Source organism: Symsagittifera roscoffensis, chromosome 7 (genome assembly GCF_963678635.1).
Source record: "Symsagittifera roscoffensis chromosome 7, txSymRosc1.1, whole genome shotgun sequence".
Classification (NCBI taxonomy): domain Eukaryota; kingdom Metazoa; phylum Xenacoelomorpha; order Acoela; family Convolutidae; genus Symsagittifera; species Symsagittifera roscoffensis.
In genome coordinates, this window is record NC_087068.1 from 46,878,415 (window position 1) to 46,905,681 (window position 27,267).

The window sequence follows — 27,267 nt, forward strand, 5'->3', positions numbered from 1 at the left end:
ATGGATTCTCTAAGTTGTCAATTTCCAAGCACACGCTGTCATTGAAACAGATACATGTTTTTTCCGAGACTATATACAGTCCGAAAAGCAACAAGACTGCTCGTATATCAGGGGGGCAAAGCCCTGAGTGGGACCAAGTTAACGTCCTGCTCCTCAAATCCGTTTAGGGGGGAGGATCAATCTTATCAAAATTAATTTAAATTTTAAATTCAACGCTGGGGTGGAGGATCTTAACTTGGTCTATTTGGGGGGGGGGGGGGGGGGGGGGGTTAACTTGATCCCCTGAATGACTCTTAATCCATATCGAATAGATGTTTGGGAAAAGAAAATATTAAAACACTATAAATTTTGGACAATATCAAAGATCAAGTGTAAAAATTTGAGTCGTACGAAATTACTACGACCTATTAGCTAGCCTCAATTCAACTTGGAACAATTTTATTGAGCGGGATAGTTCGCCGCACAAAAAAAAATCGCTTACGCTTTCAGGATTATGGATAAAATCTTTAAAATGCGCATAAAATCTTCAAATTGGCAATTTTCAAGCTCCGAAAACTTTGCAAAAATGATTGGAGGTACAATAATTTTTTTAAATTTGATTTCAGGACGTCGATATCTTCAATGAGGCATAAAAATACTTGTCAAAAACTATTATTTAGATTGTTGAAAGTTGTGAATAAAAAACACCCCAAGCATAAATATTCCGTTTTCTTCGTTACATGAAAATATCCTAATTAGAGAAAAACATCTTAATACTATGGTTTATCAATAGACTAGACTAACCATTGACCATGTTCAAACATGGCAAAGTATCCCCCGAATAAGCTACTTTGAATCCCTCTTTATTCACAAACGAACATCCGAAAGACTTAAAAGTCCTATGGTCCACTGGAACACAGTCGAAACTAGCCAGTCCAATTGATTCTAGAATATTCTCAAACTTCGACTCTGTTTCACGCCTTCTGATACCTTTGAAGTTCTCTTCACACAGCAAAATTAAATCTTTGTCGTGATCAAAAAACTTTCTTCCAACTTCTGTTTCAAAATTTTTCAAATGTTGCAAATGTTTGTAAGTTGGACACAACAGAACTAAAGGTTGATATTCTACGCGTAACCTTTCAAAAGCCTCTTGTCGTTTGATCAAAAACAAAGGCAAGCCTCCAATGTGATCGGCGTGAGTATGCGAAATAAAAATTAGGCTAACTGAACACAGCTTTTTTAATGTCTCGTCCGGGCCAAAATGACGAACCATTTGAGCATAGCTATTTTCACCACAATCAAGCATCAAGCTTCTGCTATTCGACGATTCGATATAGTATCCGCTTACGTTTCTGTACTTGCTCGGACCCGCTGATGATGTGCCAAGGCAGACCAATCTTGGATAACTAACGGCTTGTTTAGTCGAATTACTTTTCAGCCAACTTTCAACACTTTTTTTGAATTCTTTGAAGTCATCGCTATTAAATAATCTGTCATATTGTAATACTTTAGTCGAGCTTCCGAAAATTTCAAAAAACTTTTTGTCTGCTCTCATAAGAGCCGCTTCTGTTAATTCTAAACCCTTGTTTACTTTCGTTTGTCCACTTGGGTGCCATAAATTATACGAAAATGCAACTGAAACTTCATTGCTCTTGTTCAAATTGATGTCAAATTTGTTCAAGGCTGATCCTTTAATGAGAGGGAAAATTTCAGGACAACATTTGTTGAGAAGGTAGTTCACGTGGTAAATCCCTTCAATAGATGAGACGGCAGATTGTGAATTGTTCAGGTACAAATGGATAGTTTCATCTGTAGCACCACCGGAGAGTTTCTAAACAACACAAAAAGTGAAGTTTAATGGTCTGCATCGAAATAAAATCAATTGAAAATTAAGTGCTAAGTTTTTGCATATTATGATATAGCCAACACAAAACGAATCAATTCGTGTAATAATATCCATCGGAAGTTACACAATTATTTAAACAGCGATACAAGTATGAATGACTATGTCTAAAATCAAACGGAAAATGAAAAAAAAAAAAATTCAAAAAAATTGTTTTTGTCAAAAACAAATTGCAACAAAAGCCCAAAATATCCGGACCAAAATTGCCTGTGCCATCAAAAAATGTCTTTTCTGCGGAACTAAGCAGACAAAAAAAAAGCAGACAGACAATAATCTAAATTAGCCAAAATTTTCTATTTGCAAAAAAAACAGGAATTGAACTCAACTGGAATCGAACTCCCGGGCTTTGTCGTCTGCAACTTGAAATAAAGCTGAACCAACGAGCTACCGGAACCAAGCCGACAAAAATAAAACGACGGACGATAGTCCAAAAGAGCTCAAAAATTCTAGTTTGCAAAAAAAGCCCGGCCGGAATCAAACCGCAAGCCTTTGCCATCTAAAGCGGTTGTTTTACCTCTACGCCAGATGGTTGATTGGATTTGAATTTATAATTACCAAGCGGTAACAACGCTGAAAATACCTGAGCAGAAACCCTTCATGCCGAAAAAAAATTAAAAAAAAGTGTTAAGTCCCTTTTCCCCTCAAAGCACACACACGCGCACAAAAACGGTACCCACGCAATAAGAGGCCACTAAATCGATATTAATTAAACTGAGAAAAAAGACAACATGAGAAAAAAAAAATTTTACGAATCGAGCTAGTAAAATTACAACCAATGTGAAAAGCAAATTTCGATTCGAATTTTCTGATCCGGAATATTAACCGTTTGAAAAAAAACTGGTCCTGGTAAGATTCGAACACAGGACCTTTTCCGTCCCAGGCGTATTTGTTACCAACAGGTTAAGTGTACGAGAGACACTAAGAAATTTGAAATCATTATAAAGCAAGGTATATCAGGAGTCCAATAATTCCTGCGGACAAAGTTGTTTACGGGAAGAAATGTCTAGTACCCGATTGTAATACCTTTGCTTATCGCAAGGGTAATCAATGAAGACATTATATTAAAAATTTTACCTTCACAAACTGCTGATAGACTTCATTTTCGACCACTTCTTGAGGCGTGAAATGAACAATCAAGCTTGGCGGCCGACCCAACTTACTCCAAGCCTCATTTTTGATGAGACTATCAACATAAGAGTCATCTTGTATGTCCACGACAGCAACCGAACCATAGTTCACAGCGGATTCCAAAACATCTTCAGGTCTTACAACAGAACCATCTTCTAAAGTCAAAGTCTCCCCTCGTTTTATACGTCCAACTAAGGGTCCAGGCTTGATTCCAAACTCTTTCGCTTTCTCTATTGAAAATGAACCAGGTCTTTCAGGTAGATGACATAGGAAACAAACGGAGTGGTTTTTGGTAGTGTCACTGCTGGAAATCTTGAGCCCTTCAATTTGAACGGTGTCTACTATCGGCTCTGTTAAAATGTCTTTGAATTCAACGTTTGAGATTTCACAATTTTCTAGGAAACGCAGCATGTTGTAGTTGCTCTCAAGGTGGGTTCTGGTAACAAAAAAGCAACTAGTTAAAAAACTGTCAGGTTAATAAATCTTTTCTTAGAAAATTAACTCTTCAATCGATGCTCAAAGCTACGCCTAACGCGTATTTAATTTTATCCACGTGAAAAAAACCGTACTCACATATTTTAATTCATATACGGCCAAGAGTCAAAAGCTAACTTTATTGTCAAGATATTTAGGTACAACATGCTTGCCAAAACCAACACTCGCTAGCCAAAAAATGATAAACGAATGAGATCTTACTTCAACTGGGGCGACCCACATGCGATTATCTTCGCAGTTCCCCAAGATCCGTCTGATGTTAACATGAGCGGCGCCAGTCCTGAAAAAGCCTCATAGTCATTCGAACCCACCAAGACGTAGTCTATATTCTTCAATCTCTTGGAACCCTCCAAAATTGCCAATTGGGTTCCCTCGCCGACGTTGAAAAGAAACATCTTGGGTCCACATGTCAAAGCTACAGCAGGAACCACTCCTGGGCTTCCGTTGCTCAAAACATGTAACTCAATTCCTCCGATTGAATTGACACTCGAATTCTGATTCGCCTTTGCGACTTTATTACGACGATCTTGAATGTCTTTTTTCTTCTCGGCGCTGTAATCTTTTCGTCTTTGCTCGTACTCTTTTTTCATTTTTTCGTAACCCGCGCCTTTTTTAAACATAGTTTGGCCAGTACTTGAAAATCTTTTTTGGTCCAATTTTGATGTCACAGGATCCAAATTCAAGTTACCCAGCGAGGAATTAGAAGTCCAGTTAGCTGTTGTTATTTCGCTTCCACATAAATTGATAGATCGGTTAACCTTCAAGGGAAGAATATTACACTTGAACGGAATAGAATTGACTACTTTTAGTTCGTCGGCCAAAGAAGAATCCTGAAAGGTTCGAAAGAAGAATTATTACCCTCGTTTTCTAATTATAAAAAACTCTAGCCAAAATCTATTAACCTTTAAAACCAACAGAACCCGGAAAAATTCGCAATTTTGGTTAAGTATGAACTTTTTCTGGTACAATTCAATTTACACTATAACTCAGATCAATTTACACTTAAATTCAGGAAAAAAAACAGCTAATTCATGGTATTCAATGCGAATTATAATTTAAACAAATATCTTCAGAAATGCAAGTTCTTGTGGTTAGCTAACACTATACTCACTTCAGGAAGGAGGTATTTTTCATGTAGGAATGAATGCTGATTGACAGCTGTCTGCTTGAACCAATTTTTATAGTTCTCGTAGGACTGACAGTCGAAGTCCACTCCTAGTGCATGTATAAGATATGACGGCTTGTGGAGGTCGACCAAAGAGAGAAGAGATTGCAACACTGTTTCATCCACCTTAGAGCTAAAATCAGAAAAGCAGGTCAAATTTCTCAAACGTTTGCCACAACTGTCTTATGCTCTAAAACACTTGGCAATATGCAATATCAATCCTGGTAACTGGCTTATTAGCATGTGTGCCGATTAGCCTGCCCACGTAAAACGATGCAATTTACTCGCTCGCATTTTGGATCAACCATACAACTTCTCCCCAGTGAATTTAGGGGATACAATATGGGTTTAGATTGATCAAAAATTAACGCAGGTGTCTGAACTGCATAATTTATACGGAATCAATTTTCAAACTTGACACAAGGCTAGGGTGAGATTCTACAGTAGTTCACTAAGGGATGGGGGATTATTCAGAACCAAAGTTTTTTATATCCGACTGCATGAGCACCTAGTTAAAGCAGATAGCAGATACTAATAGGTATTCCCCCATCCAGCCTTTTCGAACAACGAATAATTTTATAAAGCTTAAAGCTGTTTATTTTGGTATCGGAAACTAATTTTTCACTCATTTCAACGCAGAAAAACCTGTCTATTTTTTCAGTTACCTACAAACACAAGTTTTTGGCCAATTAAGATGCTCAAGGGTAACCGATAATGCCACAATTGACCTTCAGTTTTTTTCATTCGAGTCATTTTAAATCCATATCAACAGCATATATCAGAAATTGTATTTTTATTCTTTTAATTTTTTCAATATCGATCAAAATTATATGACTAGCAAACCTTTATTGCATACTTACTTAATGCTCATAACTCCTACAGAAAGCTTCAAGTTTACATTTGTTGAAGGTAGCATGGTCACCAAACAATCGCTAGGACTCTTCGATACAGAACCAGCAGGACCGAATATGGAAAACTTCACGCCGTTGAATGTCATCTCATTTGTATTCTCTAAGCCTGAATTGCGTAAGATTGTAACATCATTGAGGGTCGAAACATCTGAAACAGCGTTTTTTTGAAGCTCAAACGAAAAATTAACATTCTTGTTGCTAAAAAGTGAGTGAAATTTTTAATGCATGGTCTGTACTAAATTCAAACAAAAGAGTCTATCGAAAGAACAAATTGTAGTATGTAGCGCATCGTTTGGCTGTTTAAGAAATTTATTTATATCAGAAATATCTGAGTACTGACGACATAGACCTAGCACACGCTTTGATTAATTGAGAAACTCTGCGTCTGAACGAAAACTCGTAACAATCGACGATTCGTAAAGGCGACTATTCTTAGCTTCTGATACGGCGACTATGCATAACAGGCGAATATTCGTATTAACCGACAGTTCGTAACGCGGCTCTTTTTGATATTGAACAATTAACAGAAATTGATAGTTAAATTGATATCAATGACAAACATTAAAACACCTTAGAAATCAAAATTAAAGGCAAGTCCTTACAAAAAATTAACAATTCCATGGATTTCATAGCTTTTAAGAACCTCACACAATCGAGATCGGGCTTTCTCGTACTTTACTATTTCTGGTGGCTTTTCTACCGATCTAATCCGTACCAGCTTGTTTTCGGACCAACAGTGGAGACCGGGGGCTAACAAAAAAGCTTGTTTTCGGCTAAAGTTTGCTGGCATTGAAAAAACTCGATAAATGATAAATTTGTGAATCGCCGCGTGCGCACACCCCATTGCCATTTTAAAGGCACGGTGTCACCCTTCTACAGAATTAAATTTTTTATAGCCCGGTCCTGCTCAATGCAGAACCACTCATTGGGGAAAGGAAATGTCATCCAATTCGCCATACCCGGTCCCCCCATGAGGAAGCTGATAACCCCTCCAATCGTGACCGAAGTGGGATTCGAACACATGAAACTTGCCCTCTGTTCATGCTTTGCTTTTTCTAAAAATTAACCTAAGAATTAATTATTATTCTTCTTTCAATCCAGTACATGTATGTGCAAAAATGTAAAACTTACATGTTAACTTCTGGCTCATGTTAAATGTTTTCGTGGCCATGTTCTTTCATTTCTTATTTGAGAATATTTGCGGTTTACCGCTTTCGCTGATGGTTTATTCTGGATGCATTGCTGAAAATTGGTGAAAATAAATTTGGTGTTATTAAAGCTTGAACTTCAAAACGAAATGAGGAATAATGTCACAATCAATGTAAGAAGGCCAATGCTTAATGTTGATAGTTTCAAATTAATATTTTAGTGATGACCAAACTAAAATCGATTCGAAATGTTGAACCAAGATTTAACTAAGTGCTAAGTTTTCGTCTCCCAGAGTTTAAGTCGCCCACCTGAAGCTTTTGAAACAACTAACAAATAAAAAACAAACTTTCTATCCCCCACACCATTGCAAGGAACAAGTAAAACGCAAACTATCATCCTCCGTATCAGAAATTAAGTGTTACAAATTGTCGCTCGTTACCAATTCTCGCCCTTAAAAATTAGGAATCGTCGCTTTTTAAGAAATAACGCCTGCTACGAATTATTGTCTGTTACAAATTGTCGCCTCACAAAATTCAGCAACATACGACACCAAAAACCTTACCATGAGCTGAACCAAAGACCTCTTCCTAGGGGGTCAATGACATACAGAGCTAAAAAAAAAAAACATGCAAAGATATCCGGTTGCTGCACTGGAAGCAGAGAATGTTCCGACCAGAACAATTTGTACACAGAGACGAAGTTTCACTTCGCATACACAAGCAAAAATATGACCGATAACGCACCTAGGAAAAACTGAATGAGTAAAATTTTGAGTCTATAGAAGTTCTTAAGTGACGCACGCCAATTATTCATCTACATAATTGCTAAGTGACGCAAGCCAATCACGGCGCGCTAGCAGCACCAGTCATCTTGAAAAGAAATTAACTAACATAAATCAATTTATAGAGCGGACGCATTTTAACCAGTATACCAAAAAATTCATATAAAACATCCGACTCTGCCCCGGTTCAAACCCGCTTTTTTGTCGCGGGTCTCCTTCCCTACCTCTCCACTACAGATCTAAGATACCTTGAAGCTAAAGCGCTATTTGTAATATAGTCTGTCTTAATATCCTTAGCATTGGCTGTAATTAATAGCTGGTTTTTGATCAAAACTAAAACTTTCAAATTGAACACATTTTGTCGCAACAATATTTGTGTCGCAACAAAATTTGTGACTTAGGTTGGAAAAAAGAAAATTCATACCAAAACAGAAGCTTTGCTTGTGAAATAACCAAAACTAAAAAATTTTATCTTCATGGTGTCGATATAACTGGTTTAAAATTTTGCTTTTGGTCTAATTTCGAAAGAGTAAAGCTAGCGAGTTAGTGTTATAATAGGAAAAACTTGGTTTCAATACCGGAAAATTAGTTTCGAAGCTTTAATTAGAGGTTCCTTAAATTTGTATATTAAAAGTCTGCAAAAATAGATTTTAAAAATAAATTTTGTTTTGTTATTCAGTTTTCGCAGACAACTGCGGTTTATCATTCCCAAATTGTTACTACTATAAAATTTCGCCCCGTTCTTCTCATCTCACCACGCATAAAAACGACACACTGTAGAAAAAAGGATTTTTTTTCAAATAGTTTTAGCAAGAATGGGGGCTGAAACTTCTTTGTTACTATGCAAACAGTTATCCTGTTCTATATTGATTGTAATTCGCTAGACTTTTTGCAGTTTCTAAACGCTTGTTGTCGTTGAACGGAAACTTAAGCGCTTGACTCCGCTTACTAAAGGGAAGAAACGTGTATTGGGTGTGATTAGGTCGTTTATACAGTTTTTCTCGCAAACCAGGCAGTATAAATAATCATCAGTCCGGTCAAAGTGATAGAACATTTAAACGCTTACAGTAGTGATTGAATGATGTCAAAAAAATTGAACAGCATTCACGGTGTCCAGAAAAACCAGTTTGAGAAAACTAAGATTGAAAAGTTACTCGTTATTTTTATCCACTAAAAGCGGTGGACGTACATGAAAGCAGTTTTATTTAAGTTACTTTTGATCCCTCCACCTTCTCGTCGTACAAAAATAATGCTTCAGATCTAAGACCTATTTACAATTTATTCAGAAGCAGTTTACAAGACCAAGTAAGACTCAATACAAAAAATTCATCAAGTCGTGACAAAAACAATAACTACAAACATGATCAGTTTGACCGCCTTTAGCCAAAGAGACTAAAAAAGTTCAACGAATTATACCACTTTTCACAAAATCTCAAATACCTTATCTTTTACTTAGACTTGAATACAAATAAACTGTTTTCAGTATAACATCACATCGTTTTAACACAGAAGCGAAGCGCAGTTTCGCACCACTTGCAATATAACATAAGAATTTAAGCATTTTGTGCAATCCGGAATGACGCATAAAACTTATGCTTCCCTTGAAATGGCCCCAAACTAGTTCACTAAGCCAATAAAATATAATCCGAAATCATTTAAGCTGAATATAGTTTTTAAGCGAAAAAAATCAAAAAACAGCAAAATATACGAACTAAAGGCTAGTAAAATTAAAAATTACAGGAGTAACAAATTGCAAAACAATAAAAGCAGCTACAAGGAAAATTTCGTTAACAAAATATCATTTCTACGATGTGGTAATGTGGAAAAAAAATCCCGGTCAGATTCGAACCCACGACCTTTGCCGTCACAGGCGTATTCGTTACCTCCAGGCTAAGTGCCCCACACGCATAGAAGTTCGAATTCATGAACCAAGATACAAATGATTCAGTGATTCTGTTAAACTAGTCATTAACCCAAACAAAGTCTATATTCCGATTTGATAACGCTTGGTAATCGCAAGCGTCATAAGTTTAGGTCAGAACTGTAAGTTTAGGTCAGAGCTGTGAGACGGGTAGAGATCAGAATAAAGTTCAAATATCTACTGATGCTTTTATACATATAATTCCAAAACTTTCATCGCCTTCATTAGTGTACCGTGGCTGATATTTCTTGACATCGACTAAATCACCAATGCAAGGCCATCAATATTATATCACTTGATCGTTCCGTGGTACCTAATTTCCGTGAAACAACAGAATGCAAATTTCTGGCTTTGTTGCCTGGTTCTGTTGAAAAGTCTGGTTCTCTTGACAAATGCATAAAATACAATTTCAACGAGAAACATAGCCAATCGAAGATTGGAAAATAGTAATGAACGCAAATAAAAATTTAAAAAAAAAACACTTTCTTGAAAAAATCTACCTTTCGAATTTCAAAGAAAAAAATAGATGCCGTTTTAACTCTTTGAATTTCTAGAACAATTTATGATTAGAACTTTTTTGATAACATGAACCCAACTTGAGAAAACTGGATCAACAGTTAAAGTTTGTTTTTATTCCTCTGGGAAATCTTAAAAATAAATTCCACTTTCGAAACTAGAAATCGTTCACGTTTTTGCGCCATTTCCACGTTCGTATTTGGAGAGTGTTATTTATGCCACTTTCAGCAGATGAGTTTCAATTGAACTCAAAAAGTGCATTACACCTATGTGCATCAATAAAAAAAAAATCAGCAAGACCTATAAAAGAGTCTTCACTATATTCATCACTCTTAAAAATGTGCAAAAAACGATAGAATCAAACATCAATTATTCAAAAAATACCTTATTTTGTAACTTAATGCCGTCAACTTGACCCATTTAAATATGTCAAGTTGACGGCATTTAAAAATGTGAAGCTTCTGTTAATTTACCTTGGTCAGCGTCCAAAATTGCCGCACCAACTGGCTTTTTCGTTTGATCGTTAAAGTTAACCACTACTCTTGGAAATATGTGAAAAGAGTCAGCATTCCCGTCTCCAACTCCCAAAATTTTCGCATCTACGAAGTAGTTTTCTTTCGTTCCTCTCACGGTCAATTCCATTACTCGTTTGATGGAAGAGTTACCCGATACTAACCTTCTGATATGTGATTTGGGGATTACATTGAATGGTTTGAAAAGGTGAAACAGTAGCATCAATACAAACCATCATCTTAAAAATAGATGCAGGTATTTAGGTCATATTGTGTAATGATGATGTCACTGATATCATGCTATTTTAACTATTTTGCAGTCAGCATTTAAAAGTCTATTTATCGTCATAGTATGCGTTTAAAACTAAGACAAGAAAGAATTTGTACTTAAGCCTTTAAATTATTGGTTAACTTGCAAAAAATTGTCCTCATGCCAGAATAACTGATATGTCATTTCAGCTATGCCCCTAAATCATCAAAAACCAACGAAACTTTAAATGCAAAATTGAATCGATTCAAGCAGCAAGCAGAAAATATTCCAAGGAAAAGGCCTGAGTTAAGCAATTTCATATAATTTAGCCTCAAACAGGCTCTTTCTTTGTTCCGACCATTGAAATCACGCAAAATCAGGTACCACAAATAATCATCGAACTGCGTTGAGAGATATATGATATTAAATCACTTTTAGTCGTGATTCGAACCACATTAAAAATTTCCCAATAATTTTTTCTAGTGTCCAAAAAAACCGGTTTGAAATTCTTGACTTTTCGTCTATTTTCGAGCGAGTAAAGCAATCGAGTAACGTTTGTTATATATGAAATTAGAAATTTAGGCTAAAAAAATTTGATCTTTTTCTAACAGAAAAACTAGTCTTGGAAGCTTCATTTAGCTATTCCCTTGCAAAAAAAAATCTTTCAAAAAAACTTTTCGAAAATTTTTCATTTTTTAAATTTATTTTTTGAAGACCATTGGTTTTGTTTATGCCGAATTCACTATATTTCACGCGTTCTTGTAGTTGTATCATCGCACGATGTACAAAAAAAGACACCAACTTGAAGCAAAAAAATTCTGAAAATGTGGTCGGAATATTCTGTCCTACTTGCACAGCAACCGGCTATCCTTGTCCAATTTTTGTCGTTTTTCACTTTTTGTCGTATATTTGAAATAAAACGTTTTCTGCCTTGGGTTATTTTTACTTGACTGGTCTAAATTTCTAATTATCAAACAATTCACACAAGAATAAAAATGCTCGCACCTGATTACTTGAAATCAAATAAATAATTCCAACACAATTGTACTCTTGCCTTGAACATAGAGGCGAAGCGGAGTTTCGCACCACTTGCGATGCAAACCAGAATTACAGCATAAAAAAATTATTGGAAAAACAGCCACTGGAAAAAATTCATATCTTTAAACTCAGAAAACTGTGAGAGCAGGTACGATCTAGTCATTCTCCAGCCTTTAAGACTCATAAAAGCTCACTTAACAAACTCAAACCAAGTGAGTGAAACAATTGAGAGAGGATGAAACCTAGAACAATTATGTTGCGCCGTAGTACTGGCATATATACAAAGACGAATTTAGGGGGGGGGGGGGTGCGTATGCTCTTCTTTTTCAGGAATTCGACACGCTGACGACCAAAAGGGGCCCCATTTAGTAACATTTTAGGGCACCCAATTTTGTCTGACAGACACTAAAATAATCTAAAATTGCCTTCGGCGCTAATGTATACTTCAAGGAGAGCGCGCGTCGAAAAAACCCAATTTTTTTTGGTCAACATTTTCCAAAAGATGCCTCAAAACGATTTGTTTGACCTGTTTTCGGCAATATTAAAATTTGGTCAAAATGGGGTCTTTATAGAGCTTTGCGAGAGCTTAGAAGAAAATCAATTTGGTCGACCTAACAAAAGTCTTTTTTTTTTGCGAGAGCTTAGAAGAAAATCAATTTGGTCGGCCTAAGAAAAGTTTTTTTTTGAAAATCCGCACCCCCTCCATGAGAAAATCCTGGATCCGCCCGTGCATATAAATAGTTTTATTAGTTTTTTTAAACTTTCTTTCAAAAATCAAAACTTTTCAGAAAAGGCGCGAACTTTGTTTTCTTGTGAATAAAAGAATGCACAGACAAAACAAATAATTTCAACACAGAGGCGAAGCTGCGCTTCTCCAAAATTTGCGAGAACACGATCAGAAATCAGCTCATCAAGTAAATAAGAAAAAGTAGAAATAAGCCTCGAATTGGCAAAAAATTGGCTACGTGTAAGATTCAAATCTGTGACCTAATGCAATCAAAAGATTTTGAGTCTCATGCACTATATACTGAACCAAGCTTAACAACCGACAAACACTTGTCACAAATAAAGCAGCTAGATAGGCTAATAACTTGCCAATACCATTCAGCAAAAGTGGCACCAAATACAAAAAGACTTAATTTTGCATGTATTAATTTAGAATATAACAAACTGAAATTTGTATGTAACAAATCGCAACGCATGAAGCCACATTATGAATAAACTATGCATTTCAAAAAATTGCGAGATGTATTGAGTAAGAAAATTTCAAATCGAGTTTTCATTATTGTTATGTTGTTTGAAACAAATCCCTTGTTTCGGTTCATTTGATGAATTAAAAATGCATCAACGGTGTTAATTTAATACTATTCGAATGTCAAAGCACATGCTATCAAAAAGCTGTAAAGGTGACTCAAAAGTGGCACCAATATTTTCTATTTAAGTTGGAAAACAAGAAGGTTCATATTAATACACTCGCTTCGCAAGTGTAAATAAAGGAATCAAGCAAATTATACTAAAAATGCTCAAATCATAGAGAAATTCCGTGTTGTGGCTACTAAGCCGACAAAAAATAAGCAGACAAAAAAAACAGGCCCTGGCCGGATTCAAACCACCTGAATTTTGATTTTATATATAATGAGGTGCGAAATAATTGGAGCGATTTTGATTAAATATTTGTTAACCAGAAAAAGTCTATACTCGTAATCGTGAGCATCATTATTAATTCGGAAGCTTACAAATGGTTCGTTCGTAAAAAAAATACTGCCCAGTGATTTCTTTCGCATTATCACAGCGTTCGAAGCTGTTTCAATGCTCGGGCTATCGAGCCTTATTACACGATCAAGAAAAGTTGAGTCAATTTGAAAAACACTTTTTCACACCTTCTGCTTCAGAACTGATTTTTATCGTCTCATTTCAACTCGATTAAAACATATGATTCAATCTAAGCTTCAATTAGTTATCGTATCGATTTGGTTAAGTATTTAACATTCTATTCATTTTGTCAGTCAAGTTTTATTCATCTCACAAGATCGATTAGAATCTCCAAAACGCCAGCAAAAGGGACAAGAGCACCGAAGTTCCCACAATAGCATATCCAGATGCCCTCAACGTTTCCAAACTCAGCCCCATTCCGTAATCCCAGAACAAATGTCTGGCCCCATTTAGCATGTGGTAAATAACTGGCATCGATATCAAGAACTTCCCCGCTCCTAGGAGCAATTTCCCCCCTGTGAACGACGTCAGGTACTGAATGTAGGCCGGAAACATGTAGGGCATCGACAGATAAGGCACAGCCAAAACTGCTAAGCCTCCATAAATCATAATGCCCGTTGCTCTGTGCAAAATTGAGAGCGAGTTGGTATACTGCCAGCTATAAATAGTCATATGAGGGGAAACCGGTCGGTTGAGGTTTCGATTCTTTTCCCAGAATTCGACTTTTTCGGTCTTGGCAATTTTCTGTACTGCTGGATCCATTCCGGAGGATTCTGAGGTTATGCATCTGACGGCTGTTGGATTCAAGAGGGTTATGTTACTCATTCGGACAGGTCCGATGTTTTGTGTGGAGAGAATGGACGCATAACAGGGACGAAGAGCATTTCTACTCAGAATTAACAGCGACATTTCAATCTGAAAATGAAGAGACTCAAATTCAAAGGCTACGCGCAGAGACGAAGCAGAGTTTCGCATCATTTGCAATACAACACAAGCACGGGAAATAACAAAGCCGAAACAAAAATTCAAAAACACAGTCAAACAACACAACAAACAGCATTAATAAACTACAACTTTTAACGAGTGACCACTAGGAGGACAATGCGTTCTTTGAGCCAAAAAAGCCGCTTCAAGACGCTCACTAAGCCAAAAACAAAAAAAAAACAAGCCGAAAATTTTATGATTCTAAAAACATCGCATGATTTTTTTCTTTTCATTTTGTGACCTGATAGTGCTGATTTAAATTTTCCGGACAAAATGAACAAAACTTGAATTTTCAAACACGTTTTTCTCAATTTGGGTTAAGATTAGACAAAAAGTGAACAGAACAAAAGTTGCTTAGAATTTCATTGGAAATAATATGGTGTAAATCCAAAATTCTCAAACAAAAATTTTCATCAAAAATGGGTCATTTTGACTTTTTTCAATTAATCAAAAATTACGCTGAAACTACTTTGTTAATTGATGAAAAACATACATCATAAGAAGCCAGTCTACAGTCCAACAAAATTCTAGAAGGGTTAAATCTACAAAAATTTGCGTAAGTTGTTTAAAATTAGGTTTTATATCGTAAAAATTACATTTCTTGACTATCAAGCAAAATTATTTTTTCTTATACAGGTTTTTGGAGACTTAACGCCTTTAGAACTTTGTTGGGCTGTGTAAGAGGCTTCTTTGATGTATATTTCTCATCAATTATCAAAGTAGTTTCAGCGTACTTTTGATTAATTGAAAAAAGCCAAAATTTACTGATAACGGTGTGCCTTTTAACCATTTTTTACCAACTCTGTACAATACTGAACCATTCGACTTCTAAATCACATTCACAAAAAAATCAAACAAATTTCCGGATTCCGTTGATATTCTGTCATATTCTGATATGATGGTCTTTTCTGTTATACGGCCCAATAGTCAATTAGGCTTGCTTGCATTGAAAACGCTGATATTTCTTTTTTGCTTTCGATTATAGTTTCAACTAATCAGATTCGAGCACCATCATCAATATTTTCTTAGTATCTGAATAAGTCTCATATAAAAGAAATTCTTCTTTTTATCCTTTTTGCTCCAACTAGTCTCGCTAAGAGGCTCAAATGCTTTACTTTTGTTCAGCCGATTTTGGCAACCTAAAAAACATTAAAACTCGAAATATTATCAAGAAAACTGGTCTGAATGCTTTGTTTTTCATCATTTCTCGATTTTTTACTTTAATCAAAACATTCTGGGCCAACAGCAATGGGCTAATCTTGTGTATATCTAACTTTAAATTAAACCTATTTGATATAGCTGAAATCATTATACACAAACTTGAATATCATTGGAAGGTATACTACTGAACTATTTTATTTGAGTTTGAACCCGCAAAAATCATCTTTTTAAACCTCAATGTAACAACAACCGGCGTTTTGTCTGCAGAAGAAAAAGAACTCAATTCCGGATCTCCCAATTCCGGAGCTAGTGAATTTTTGTCATTTTTGTTTCGTTTTACAGGTCCCGATGATTTCAACGCTTCCGACATTTGAGCTCCTGTGATTTGGATTTTGAGCTTTCCGCCTTGTCCAAAACCCCCGATAATAATTCCTTTATCACCCGTTGAAAAATCGACTTTGAGTCTGAGAAACTTTTCAATATTTGTTTCCTTTTTGAGCATATTTTTACAAATGACAGAATCTTCAGAGAAAATTCGGTCAATCGCACCTTGTTTCTGTTTCGGCTTGAAAACTTTCAAGTTGCTCAAGAATGTTTCGCTGTAATTTGCCTCATGAAAAACGACATCTGGTTTTCCATAAAAAGCAATTCTGCATGTGTTAGATAGAATATCCGAGTCTAGTTTTGAGCCTATCAGTATTGAGTTCGGCGAGGATAAAATTGGTTTCTCGAATTGAAGCAACATAAACACTGGGCCGTTTGTTTTAGATGTGTTCTCGGGTTCAATTTCGGAAAACTCTGAGCAAAACTGATATTCTTTCGATTCGTCGAATGTTTTCTGATCTTGTGATGTTGACGAAAACAACGTTACTTTAGCCATCACAGTTTCATGACCAACTACCACGTGAAATTTAGAATTCGACGCAATACTTCCTTTGAAAAACCTGACCTTATGTAGCCTCATTATGCAACCGTAGATATTACGTAACAACCCAGGGTAGCAAACTAGGCCTCGTTCTAGAGCCGATGATTCGAATTGTGTGACACATATTCCAGCTCTATCACCTTTCTGGATTGAAGTGACTGGTTTTCGGAATACTTGGATAGATTTGACTTTTTTCTCCATAGACAGGGAAGCGATCTCTATTTTGTCATTCACTGATGTTTTTCCCAGAAGACAAGTGCCAGTCATAACCGTGCCTTGACCTGGAAAACAAGCCAAAATATTTTTTTATCTCTCACAGATTGTTTTCCCGCAAAATGTGTTCCTCTATAATCTAGATATTTCGTGGCCAAAACATGCCTTTTTTAACTGGTAAGAGGTTTACGATTCATTCCAAAGCAGTTTAATGGAGATGGTAATCAGACAACTTTCACTTTAAAATCAAGTTTTTCGCTGTAACAATCTAGCGCTCTTTCCCTCATTGGGCAACAAAATTTTTCGTTAATCGCGCTAGCAATTAGTCATTTCATTTTGCAATCAAACTTGCTCAGTGTTGATTGCCGTTATAATGATTTCCTATTCTAATTTTTCAAAAATGAAGAGAACGTTTGAAAATTGAAGAAATAAAGTTATTTTTGAGAAGAAAAAAAACAGATTTAGATCGACCTTAAAATCTTCTGGAATAACTCGTTTTTTTTCTTCAATTATCAAACGTTTTATTTTAGAACTATCAAACTTAAATCTAATTGCAAACTGAAATGGCTAATTGCTAGCGCAAAGCACGCAAACATCTGTCGCCCAAGAAGGGGATCGAACACTAGACCAGTTCAGCAGACCAGCCAGATGGAACTACTCAATGTTACCGAAAGCAACTTCTTGTCCCCGAGGACTTAGTCTACCTAATATGTATCCTCATCTTCCACTCAATCACCACTTATTTAGGCACCTTTAATTGAGAAGCAATGATCAACTGCGAACATAAACTGCTCAGAAGCATTTCCCGCTTTGCTCATTTCTAGTCTAGTTCGAATCGCTTCTATGACATACACCTTCAGAATATCTGACAGATTCCCATTCACTTTTGACGCTTCATCTACTTCGTTTTGATCTTCCTCGTTGCACGAAAAGGGAACTAATTCCACGTTTTCTCCAAATACTGTTTGTCTGAATGTAGCACGCAGCTTTTTCTTCATCTTTTCCACTTTTTCCACCCTGAAATACAACTTTGAGTTCAAAAACGTTTTTTCTTTGCAATATGATAATTCAAGTTTCAAACGCTTATATTCAATTTTACGGGCACAACAAAAGTTTTCATCAAAAGTTGTAATAAAAGCGTTACGAATCATATGTCCACGTTGTACAATTGTGTTCTAGTGATGAAAAGTGTCCTAGTAATTACAATGAGGCGAAGCTGCCCTTCGCAAACACAAGCGAGAAAAATGCAAAAAAGAGCTCTAAACACGCCAAACAAAGTGAAATAACACTAGCCACCAAAGCAGCTATAGTTTTTATCAAATTGCCAATGTAATGCAGCAAAAAATCGACCAAAAAAACTATTTAAATGTTCCAGATATAAATATCCGACCTGTTGATTAAGAGTCTCATGTCACCGCATCTACGCCACAGTCGCTCGGAAAAAAAGCTAGTGGCGCAGCTAATGCTGGATATACATTTTCTGATATTTTTAATGATATATTACTGAAACATGCGTAATTTTCAAATTTCCAAAAAATGAACTTTACGCTGAACCCTAGAGCTTCTCTGCTCTATTAGTTGATTAACCAAATAGTAAAAAAGAGAAAACTACTACTCGCTCTTCCAATTAAAGCCTTTCTCTCAGATTTGGCTGGGTAGTTTTCGAAAAAAGTGAAGAAGATCCCAAAAATCGATCAAACTTCAAAAAATTTGACTTTTCCTAAATCCAAAAACTTTTTCTTTTAAGCTTTACACCATGATTTTTAGATTGAAAATTTCTTACCTGATTTGTTAGATTGAACCCTTAATATCAGATTTAGCTAAAAACTATTGAGAATAGTGACACAATTTCTTAAAAAATTATCCGAAGTCCATATCAGCGTTTCTCCATATCAGATTACGCAGGAAAAAATCTAAGCACCATGTAAGTTTTAATGAACTATCAACCTCAGAATCAGCAGGTCAGTTTTTGAAAAACCGGTAAAATTTCAAAAATTGGACTTTTTTTAAGGCCATATTTTGTTTCAAAACACAGGCCATAGCCGCTCTTGCAGGTAAGATTCGCAGAGTTAATTTTTTCTTTCGGTCAAACCCTTTATCTTCAATTTGGCAGGGTAGTTTTTTAGAAAAAGTTTAAAAAATTAACCGAAATGTCAAAGAATGGGCTTTTTGAGGCCATATTTTTTTCGATCGATTTTAGGTAACAGCCACTTGAGAGGGGGATATCCCCACAACTTTTTCTTTTGATTGAAACCTTTTTTTCAGATTTTGAATTTAAAATTTGAGAGCATGAAAAAAATCAAAACAAATATGCCAAAAATCTCTCTACTGAAACTTTCGAAGGCCGTAGAACATGAGATAAAATGAAGAGACAAGCGAAATATTTGAAATGAATCTTCCCAATAATAGGACAACTAACCTCACTGTCAAACGATCAGTCACATGAATTCCGAAATAACTTAGATTTTTTGGCTCATCATTCCTGAGTTTTTATATATTATTTTCAATATCACTTTTTTTCCAGAGCACACTGTCTTAAGATTCAACACCATTAATCCCAACAAAAAATTGGGGTCTTTCCCACTACACTCTTTCACAGGTTGGCAGCAAAACTGGTACTAATCAACAGTTAAATTAGAGAGCGATAAAAGAGTAGTAAATCAACTTCTATATATATGGAAAGTTAACCGCCTGTTGAGATCTGATCTCGTGATATGACATCGCGCGATATCGCGTGACATCGTGCGATATCCAATCATATTCTTATTTTGAACCAAAAAGTGGGAAATGACTTCTCTATAAAGTGAGAGGTCATTTCTCCGAAACTTAACACTCCTCCTTTCAAAATAAGTACTAAATCATAGCCTACACTAGTCTGGAGGTTCAGTTTTACCATGTCCCATACGATGTTTGTTAAGAGCAATATTACTTTTTTTCTGTCCTATGTCAAATATCCGTATCAATTTGCCTGCTCTGCTTTCAAACTTCTTACGCTCCCTTAGCTTTGAACCTAACTTCATGTCAATACTCTGAAATTTCTCAACCTCGCATAAGTTTCTCGACTCCTCTTTGCCTCGTTCATTTAAGGACGTTTTAGATTTTGGATGGGCACTAGGTTCATTTTTCAGCTCAACTTCTTTCCTTATATCATCGTCTTTTATCAAGTTCTCCTTTTGCTCATTAAAATTCTTCTTTTCTGTTTCTCTGCAAAAATAAGTCTTACTGACTCTGAACTCAGAAGAATTGTTTTGCATTTTTTCAACACTTAATTTTTTGTGATTTCCAAATCCTATTATTTTCCAAATGAAAAGATTACCTCGATCACTAAGTGGATAAACAGTCCCATTTCCTTGCTCAATACATGACTTTTCTCCAAAAACTACTTTAGCTCCTCCTCTAGTAAGTTTTGAGACTGACACTAAATTTTCTCTGAGTTTTCTGGCACATAGAAACAATCACTCATTGAAATTTTTTTCGAATTTCCTTGACAATCTTTCACAAAAAATTCAACTCTTCCTTTACCTAAAATCTTAGACTCCGTTTTGTTAGCGTTTTCAACAGTTTCGCTAAAACTCTGGTCAAGCTCAACAAATAATTTTTTATCCTTTATCATACTGCATGTTGCGCCTGAATCTATAACTAGGTTACCGTCGACTCTCTCAGCCGAGTTGTAAAAGCTAAAATGAGTTTCATTAGTTTCAGCTAACAGCTGGTCTTCTCTCACGCTTTTTCTCTCAAATTCCTTCTTACAATCCCTAGCTATGTGTCCTATTTCTAAGCAACTGAAACATTTCACAGGAGGTCTATCACCAGATGACTGGTTAACCTTATTCACTAACTTAGATCTACAATGAGCTGCTATGTGTCCTGTCTTATTGCACCTAAAACATGTTTTTATTCTCGAAATAAACGAATGTTCAGTCTCCTCCTTCTCATTTCTATGATCACTTTCAAAGTTTAGCAAATCTTTCTTAATTTCGTTCAAACTCTTATCATCTTTGCTAAAATTAACCAAGGTACAAAACGTATTGAACTCTTTTGGTAGGCCTTTAAGAATGATTGACACAAACATCTTTTCACTTAAACCCTCGTCTACTTCATCTAAATTATACTGCAACTCTTCAGCTCTAGTGATATAATCGACTACACTCTCATTAGCTTTCATTCTTATCGAAGTTAAATCTGAAATCAATTGCTGCAGTCTAGGTATCTCGGCGCTTTTGAACCTTTTGCACAAAATTTCCCAAGCCTTACTTCCCTTGCCTTTATAAGGTCTTAAAAACAAAACAGATTTTTTGTCTAAACATTGCACCAACTCATACCAAACATGCCATTCTTTTTCACCTAAAATTTCCCTCCCTTTTCTTGAAGATGCTTCTCTCTGTTCTACAGTAGCATTGTTCCTAACACTGGGTGCAAAATCTTTCATCTACTTCTCTATTGATAACTTTATTCAATTTAAGATGAAAAATTCTAGCCTCAAATTGCTCTGCAAAATACAAGAAGTCTTCTTCTTTTCCTGAAAACACTATTCTCTCTGACTTAGACATTTTTCACCTAAGCCGTTTTGCTCTGAACAAATATATCTTATGTTCCACGTACTTTTCAATGAGCAAAAATTCAGACTATATTATATCAGCAAACATAACGCAGCGCATAATATAAGTAATCATGTATCTCATTACCTAAGCCTGATCCAAAACCTAACGGTAAGCGTACTGAATAACACATCAGCGATGTAGCAAAGCTAAGGTTACTTCACAGACTTCATACATAGCAATATATTTTAGCACAATAGAAATTTGGAGTGTTTTTTTTGTTGAACTTCTATTTTTAAAATCTGATTGGAGTTCAGATCTCGCAGCGACGGATTACGATCCCCCCAAGCAACAACAAGTATCTACAAATTTATAAAACACCACATCAAATGAGTTTATCAAAATGAACAGTTTGTCAGTTTCTATCTATCACTGTTTTTTTTTCTTTCTCTCTTACTCTTTCTCTTTCTCTCTCTCTCTCTCTCTCTCTTTTTCTTTGTGTGTATCTCTCTTTCGTGTGCTTCTTTCAGCTTTCCGTGTGACTCCAGACTTCACTGATCACTGAATTGTCTCAATGCCCTGTCTCACTGACTCTTTGTATTGCTCTGTTGTCTGTCTGCCAGTTCACTATCTTCTTTTTCCTCGTTTGTCTTTTTTTTGTGACTTTAACTGTGTCAACACTTTACAGCTTGCTCTCTCAGTATTTTTTCGTTAAGTCAACCAATCTTGACTTCTGACATTTATTTAAGCAGCTGGGCCCATAACCTTTCACAGGTTGGCAGCAAAACTGGTAATAATTAACAGTTAAATTAGAGAGCGATAAAAGAGTAGTAAATCAACTTCTATATATATGGAAAGTTAACCGCCTTTTGCGATCTGATCTCGTGATATGACATCGCGCGATATCGCGTGACATCGTGCGATATCCAATCATATTCTTATTTTGAACCAAAAAGTGGGAAATGACTTCTCTATAAAGTGAGAGGTCATTTCTCCGAAACTTCACACACTCCACTCCCCCCCTCCGCCCGCTCGAAGAACAAATGGTTAGCTTGTTAACTATGCCGAGTTTCATTTGCATTCTGACAATGTTAAAGTAGTTTTTTGAAAGTTGGAAGAAAATCTAAGGTGGGGGAGGGGGGCTGTGCAGAACAGCCAAAAATTGAGCGGCCGTGGCCGAGTGGGGCAAGGAACGCGTCGTTCAACGCAAAGTAATGAATGTCATCCCCCCTCCCCCAATCATGGTCCTGCACTGAGTAGGACCGAGGGCTAATAAAAAAAAACGTCCAAATAATAAAATAATAAATATTCAAATAACAAGAAAGCACTGCTGATGTTTTTGATTAAAACCTATATGCAATAGTTTATTAATATTCTAGGAGCAACTGAATATCTCCCTAAATAGACCAAAATAATATCGTCCAAACCAATATTTCAATGCTAAGCCGTTGGTTCCCAGCGATTCTGCTTGACCGATTTTTCGAACTTAGAAACAAGTTAGCATCCTGCATCCTAAATCGCTATAGGGGGAGGAGGATAACTTGCTCCATGTTCTAACCTAACCTACTCTGTTTTGGGAACAAGTCTGTCTTGTTTAGCACCACCACTAGTCGCATCTTCTCCAAACTAGAGGAGGACAAGATCTCGGCCAGCACCATGCACTCCGCAGTCTGGGTCTGGACTCCCTTCTGCGCATCCACCACTACAATCAACAATGTTAAATCAGCCATATTGAGCTGCTCATTTTCTGCCAGTTATACGCAAATAAAATGTACAAATTTTTGAAAAGTTAGACTAAACACATCAAATCAGTTCAACTTATGGTCGATTAAATTCGGCCGAAGAAGCGCATCAAAAATTTAAGCTATTAAGACCTAAATTAAAGAAAGTGAGAATCCTGGTTTAAGATTTCTCAGAAAATTAAAGTCTGTGGACTAGTTCATAATTGAGAGTGGAAGGCTAATAGTTTACCGAGAATTATGAGGTCTATGATGCTGGCTCCTCCTATGATGGTCCTGATTAGAGATGCATGCCCTGGACAGTCCACGAGAGTCACTTGGATCTCAGAAGGCAAAGTTATACCCTAAAAACGAAAACTAAAGAATCAGAAACAGCAGCGCTTGCTTTTCAAGAAGCACACAATGTTCCGACCACTGCAATTGCTATAACTAGACAAATCTCAACTCAAAACTTTCTCCATAATTGTCAAAGGCAACCTAACAATGCGTCAAACAGAATACTTAATTAGCAAATTGGGCCGGAAAAATCAAATAATCATCGAAATGGGTCGAGTGATGTATCATATTGAAGCCCTTTCAATCGTGATTCGAACGACAATTAGAAACTTCCAAACATTTTTCCCAGTGTCGGGAAAAATCGGTTTGAATTTTTGAACTTTCGTCTAACTTCGAGCGAGTAAATTGAGCTAGCAGGCTTATTGTAGAAAGATAGTCGCAAATTAGTGGTACATAAGCCATGCATTTTTATTCAAGCCCTGAAAAATCTAATTAAAATAGTTTTCAAAGTTTTTTCAACTCCATTTTGAGAAAAAAAAATCGAACAAAAAATACTGCAAAATAATTGAAAACAATCAAAAAAACATTATTGTATTTTTTTTTATAATTAGCCATTTTTGAAAAAAAAAATACTGTTTTCCAAAAAACGCTGCTTTATAACTATGAATATTTGGAAAAAAAAACAAAAATCTAGTCTTAACTTCAGATCCTTTCATCATCACAACGTATAAAAAAATTGAAATTTACGGACGGAACATTTTGAGCTAGTTGCACATCAACCGGCTATCCTTTTGTCCCGTCTGCTCTTGTTTAACTTCAGCGAACAATCAAACAAAACAGAGTCAACAGACAATTGAAAACGTTAAAGAATAAAAAATGATTGGTTTTGAACTTTTTTTAGCACAGAAGCAAACACGACAAAAAGCAAACGCTTCATAAAGTACAATAAGAAAAAGCATAAATAAGCCTCGATTTAGTAAAAAATCGCTACATCTGAGACTCGAACCTGCGACCTTGAGATTAAGAGTCACACACACTAAATACTCAGCCACCGAAGCTTATTAGTACACAGAAGATTAAAGATTAAACATTAGCCACAAATAAAGTACAGAACAGATGCTATGCAATTCCCAATGCTGCTGAGAAATTTCCAAATAAGTGATAACTCTCAATGAACACTTTTATTTGCAAGTTAGGTTAGAAAAAAATAAGGTTCGCAAACTCACATACCCCCCCCCCTTAAATCCGCCCTGGGGAAGATGCTAACTTTGTTCTGAGTTCGACTTTTCAGCTAATCACACAAAAAAAACATTTAACACGCTTTCCAAATTTAATTCAAATGGAACGCTGCGATGGATGATCTTAATTTGGTCAATTGGGGGGAAGAGGTATTTCAGGATTTTAACTTGATCCTAACTTGCCTTACCTCTTGTGTGTTCAAGGGCAACATGAAAGAGGAGAACCCCAAGTCAAGGGTGATTCCTCTCTCTTGACTCTGTGGGTTCTTGTCGAAACAGGCAGTAGATGCAACAGTACTGAGTCGCTTGCAGAGAGATGTCTTGCCACTGTCTACATGACCCAACACTCCAATATTGATGTTCTTCACAGGACAGGACGTCATTCAGTCAAAATAATCTGAAATCAAACGAATGTTATATTTTTTTCATTATTCAAGAAATAATTTAGCGCGTATAGATTAGAATAAATCCTTTGAAAAAATCATTGCTAAAAATCTGATAACATGCAGGTTGAAAAGGTTATCAGAAATGGTACAGTTGAATTATGCGTACGTTGCAATATCCTCGCTCAGTTGCAAAACTAGCCAGAACACGAAAAAAAGCAGCTCTAAAACAAGCAATCAGAAAAATTAGAAATAAGCCTCGAATTAGCAAAAAACGCGGCTACGTCTCGGATTCTATTTGCGACCTAGAGATTATGATTCTCACCACTAATCACTCAGCCACCGAGGCTTAATAAATCACAAACACTAGTCACAAATAAAGCAGAGAACAGATGCTATGAAATTTCCAATGCTACAGATCGTGATTACAACAAAAGTGCCACCAAATAAGTGAACACATTCCACTTTCAATGAACACTTATATTTGCTAGTTAGGTTAGAAAAAAAGAAGCTTCGCAAACTCACTGGTGTCAATAAACGAAACTGCTCTTCGCAAAAATTAACAGCTAAAGTGTCAGGCTTTTTTACCATTTGACTTTCAGTTTTGAAAAACCAAATTTACGTTGTCAAAATGTAAAGAAATTTTGCACGGTGAACAAATTAACTATTTTTCTTCACACCTTTCTTCGTAACACCACGCGTTTAGCCTTAATAACACGAAAAACAATTGAGAAAATGAAATTTTGAAATGTGGGGGGAGGGGAGTCGAAAAGCTCCCAGTATCAAAGGGGTATCTTCTGGTCGGTGTGGCATCGAATTCCTACGAAATGTTATTTTTACCGTTTTACAAAGAAGCGAAGCTGAGTTTCGCATCACTTACGACACAGCGCAAGCGTAGCATTGCAACATAGCGAAAAGAACACGAGAGGGAACAGCTAAGAAAAAAATAGATTTCATTTGGCAAAAAATGGAAAACTATTTCGAAATAACGGTCGAAAAACAAAAACACCATCATTTATTAAGATTTTTTTATTTACCAAGCAAGCGGCCTCAAAGCCGACAATATGTGAGTAGACGCCCATCGAGCCGGGAAAAGGCCAATAATTGATGTCCGAAAAAATTTTTGGCGACTAAGTAAACTTTCTTTAGGCCACAAACAATTAGAAAATGTTCGAAATGATAATCACATTTTGACTTTCAATCGAAAAAAGTTTGTTAATCCGATAAATCATTAGCGCAACCATCTGGCCGAAAGTATACTGAGTCAGGGTTAGTTAATTCATATATTGCAGGATTAAATCAACAAAGAGATGTGGCAACTAAGCCGGTATACATGCAGACAGACGAAAGTAGGCAATTCCAATGCTACCAAAAAACATCAATTTCCTACATTCTGAAAAATTAAGGTCCTGCGGGACTCATACTTCATAACTTAGGGTGCAAAGGCAACCGCATTAACTCTCAGCTAAGAGGAAGAAGCCTGGAGTTTGTTTAGCTTCTATAATAAAGCAAGGTCAACTTCTTACAGATCAGATTTATAAGAAAAGTTGTTACCCGGAAAAGTTTAGTTCCCGATTACAAGCCGCTTGCTCTCGCCAGTGTAATTACTTAAAAACTCAAAAAGGACTAACTAAAACTCTAGATACTACGAAATAACACTTTATCCAAAATAACCCATGATTAAAAATTTACCTAAGCGTGTAGAAGTCAATTCACGATCTTCTGATTCTTTTACGTTAATCACTGTTGGATCTTATTAACTATCCTCCTTATTCTACTTTTTAAAAAAATCCATCCCTCAAATGACTAATTCATGGTCTAAGCATTTTAAATTTGGCAATTTTAAATTTTTAAATTTGAACGCCATTTTATGCTAAGTAGGGAATAGTTACCAAGATCCTCAATGTTCCATCCAGATACGCTTTCGCTAAAAGATACAATATTTGCCTGATATACAAAATGCTCATTTTGAAAAGATAGCAAACAAAGTGGCTCATTAAAAACGGGTGAGATAAAAACTTAGTTCATCTTTCAACTTGAGAAACCAATTCCCGAAACATGTGTATTTTATATAACATAAATTAAAATATTAACAATCAATATATTTACATAAACCACAGCAAAAATTAAAATATAAAAAAGCACCAGGGATACTTGATTGAACTCAGCCATACTGAGCTCAGCAAAACGTAAATTTAATTTACAACTTCGTTACCTGAAAAAAATGGCACTACAAATTTGGGGTCTTATCAATAACTCCCATCTCACTTCACCGAATAAGTAGCCTGAAAACTCATCTTCACAAAGTATAGCAAAATTTTTTTTGAAGCTTTCCCAAACACGAAATAT

At 36.0% G+C, this 27,267-nt stretch overlaps 3 protein-coding genes across 3 annotated transcripts in view; all 3 read right to left on the reverse strand.

The window, feature by feature from the left end:
* LOC134851795 (ribonuclease Z, mitochondrial-like) overlaps positions 1 to 27,267 on the reverse strand; it is a 99,035-nt gene that overhangs the window by 1,103 nt on the left and 70,665 nt on the right. The window contains exons 2-7 of the mRNA XM_063868027.1: positions 10,422 to 10,701; positions 5,531 to 5,729; positions 4,617 to 4,803; positions 3,707 to 4,335; positions 2,957 to 3,446; positions 784 to 1,810 (exon numbers count right to left, since the gene is read on the reverse strand). Of these exons, the coding sequence (XP_063724097.1) occupies positions 784 to 1,810; positions 2,957 to 3,446; positions 3,707 to 4,335; positions 4,617 to 4,803; positions 5,531 to 5,729; positions 10,422 to 10,683 (2,794 nt within the window). The 5' untranslated portion in view covers positions 10,684 to 10,701. The remainder of the gene's footprint in view (positions 1 to 783; positions 1,811 to 2,956; positions 3,447 to 3,706; positions 4,336 to 4,616; positions 4,804 to 5,530; positions 5,730 to 10,421; positions 10,702 to 27,267) is intronic.
* On the reverse strand, positions 13,783 to 14,370 carry LOC134852051 (succinate dehydrogenase cytochrome b560 subunit, mitochondrial-like). Its single transcript, XM_063868331.1, has one exon. It carries the CDS (start codon positions 14,368 to 14,370, stop codon positions 13,783 to 13,785), a length of 588 nt encoding a protein of 195 aa, XP_063724401.1.
* LOC134851134 (selenocysteine-specific elongation factor-like) lies at positions 15,737 to 24,928 on the reverse strand. The gene is made up of 5 exons (XM_063867086.1): positions 24,724 to 24,928; positions 23,254 to 23,365; positions 22,846 to 22,984; positions 17,496 to 17,761; positions 15,737 to 16,812 (listed from the first exon to the last, which is right to left on the reverse strand). The coding sequence occupies exons 1-5, from the start codon at positions 24,916 to 24,918 to the stop codon at positions 15,788 to 15,790; spliced, it is 1,737 nt and encodes a 578-aa protein (XP_063723156.1). The 5' UTR covers positions 24,919 to 24,928; the 3' UTR covers positions 15,737 to 15,787.

Excerpts from the sequence above, each read along its gene's own strand:
- LOC134852051 (XM_063868331.1), bottom strand. The coding sequence starts at position 14,370 with ATGTCGCTGTTAATTCTGAGTAGAAATGCTCTTCGTCCCTGTTATGCG.
- LOC134851134 (XM_063867086.1), bottom strand. The coding sequence starts at position 24,918 with ATGACGTCCTGTCCTGTGAAGAACATCAATATTGGAGTGTTGGGTCAT. Across the intron at positions 22,985-23,253 it reads CATAGACCTCATAATTCTCG|TGGTGGATGCGCAGAAGGGA; the intron begins GTAAACTATTAG and ends TGTTGATTGTAG. Across the intron at positions 17,762-22,845 it reads TTGTTCCCAAAACAGAGTAG|GGTGGAAAAAGTGGAAAAGA; the intron begins GTTAGGTTAGAA and ends GTTGTATTTCAG.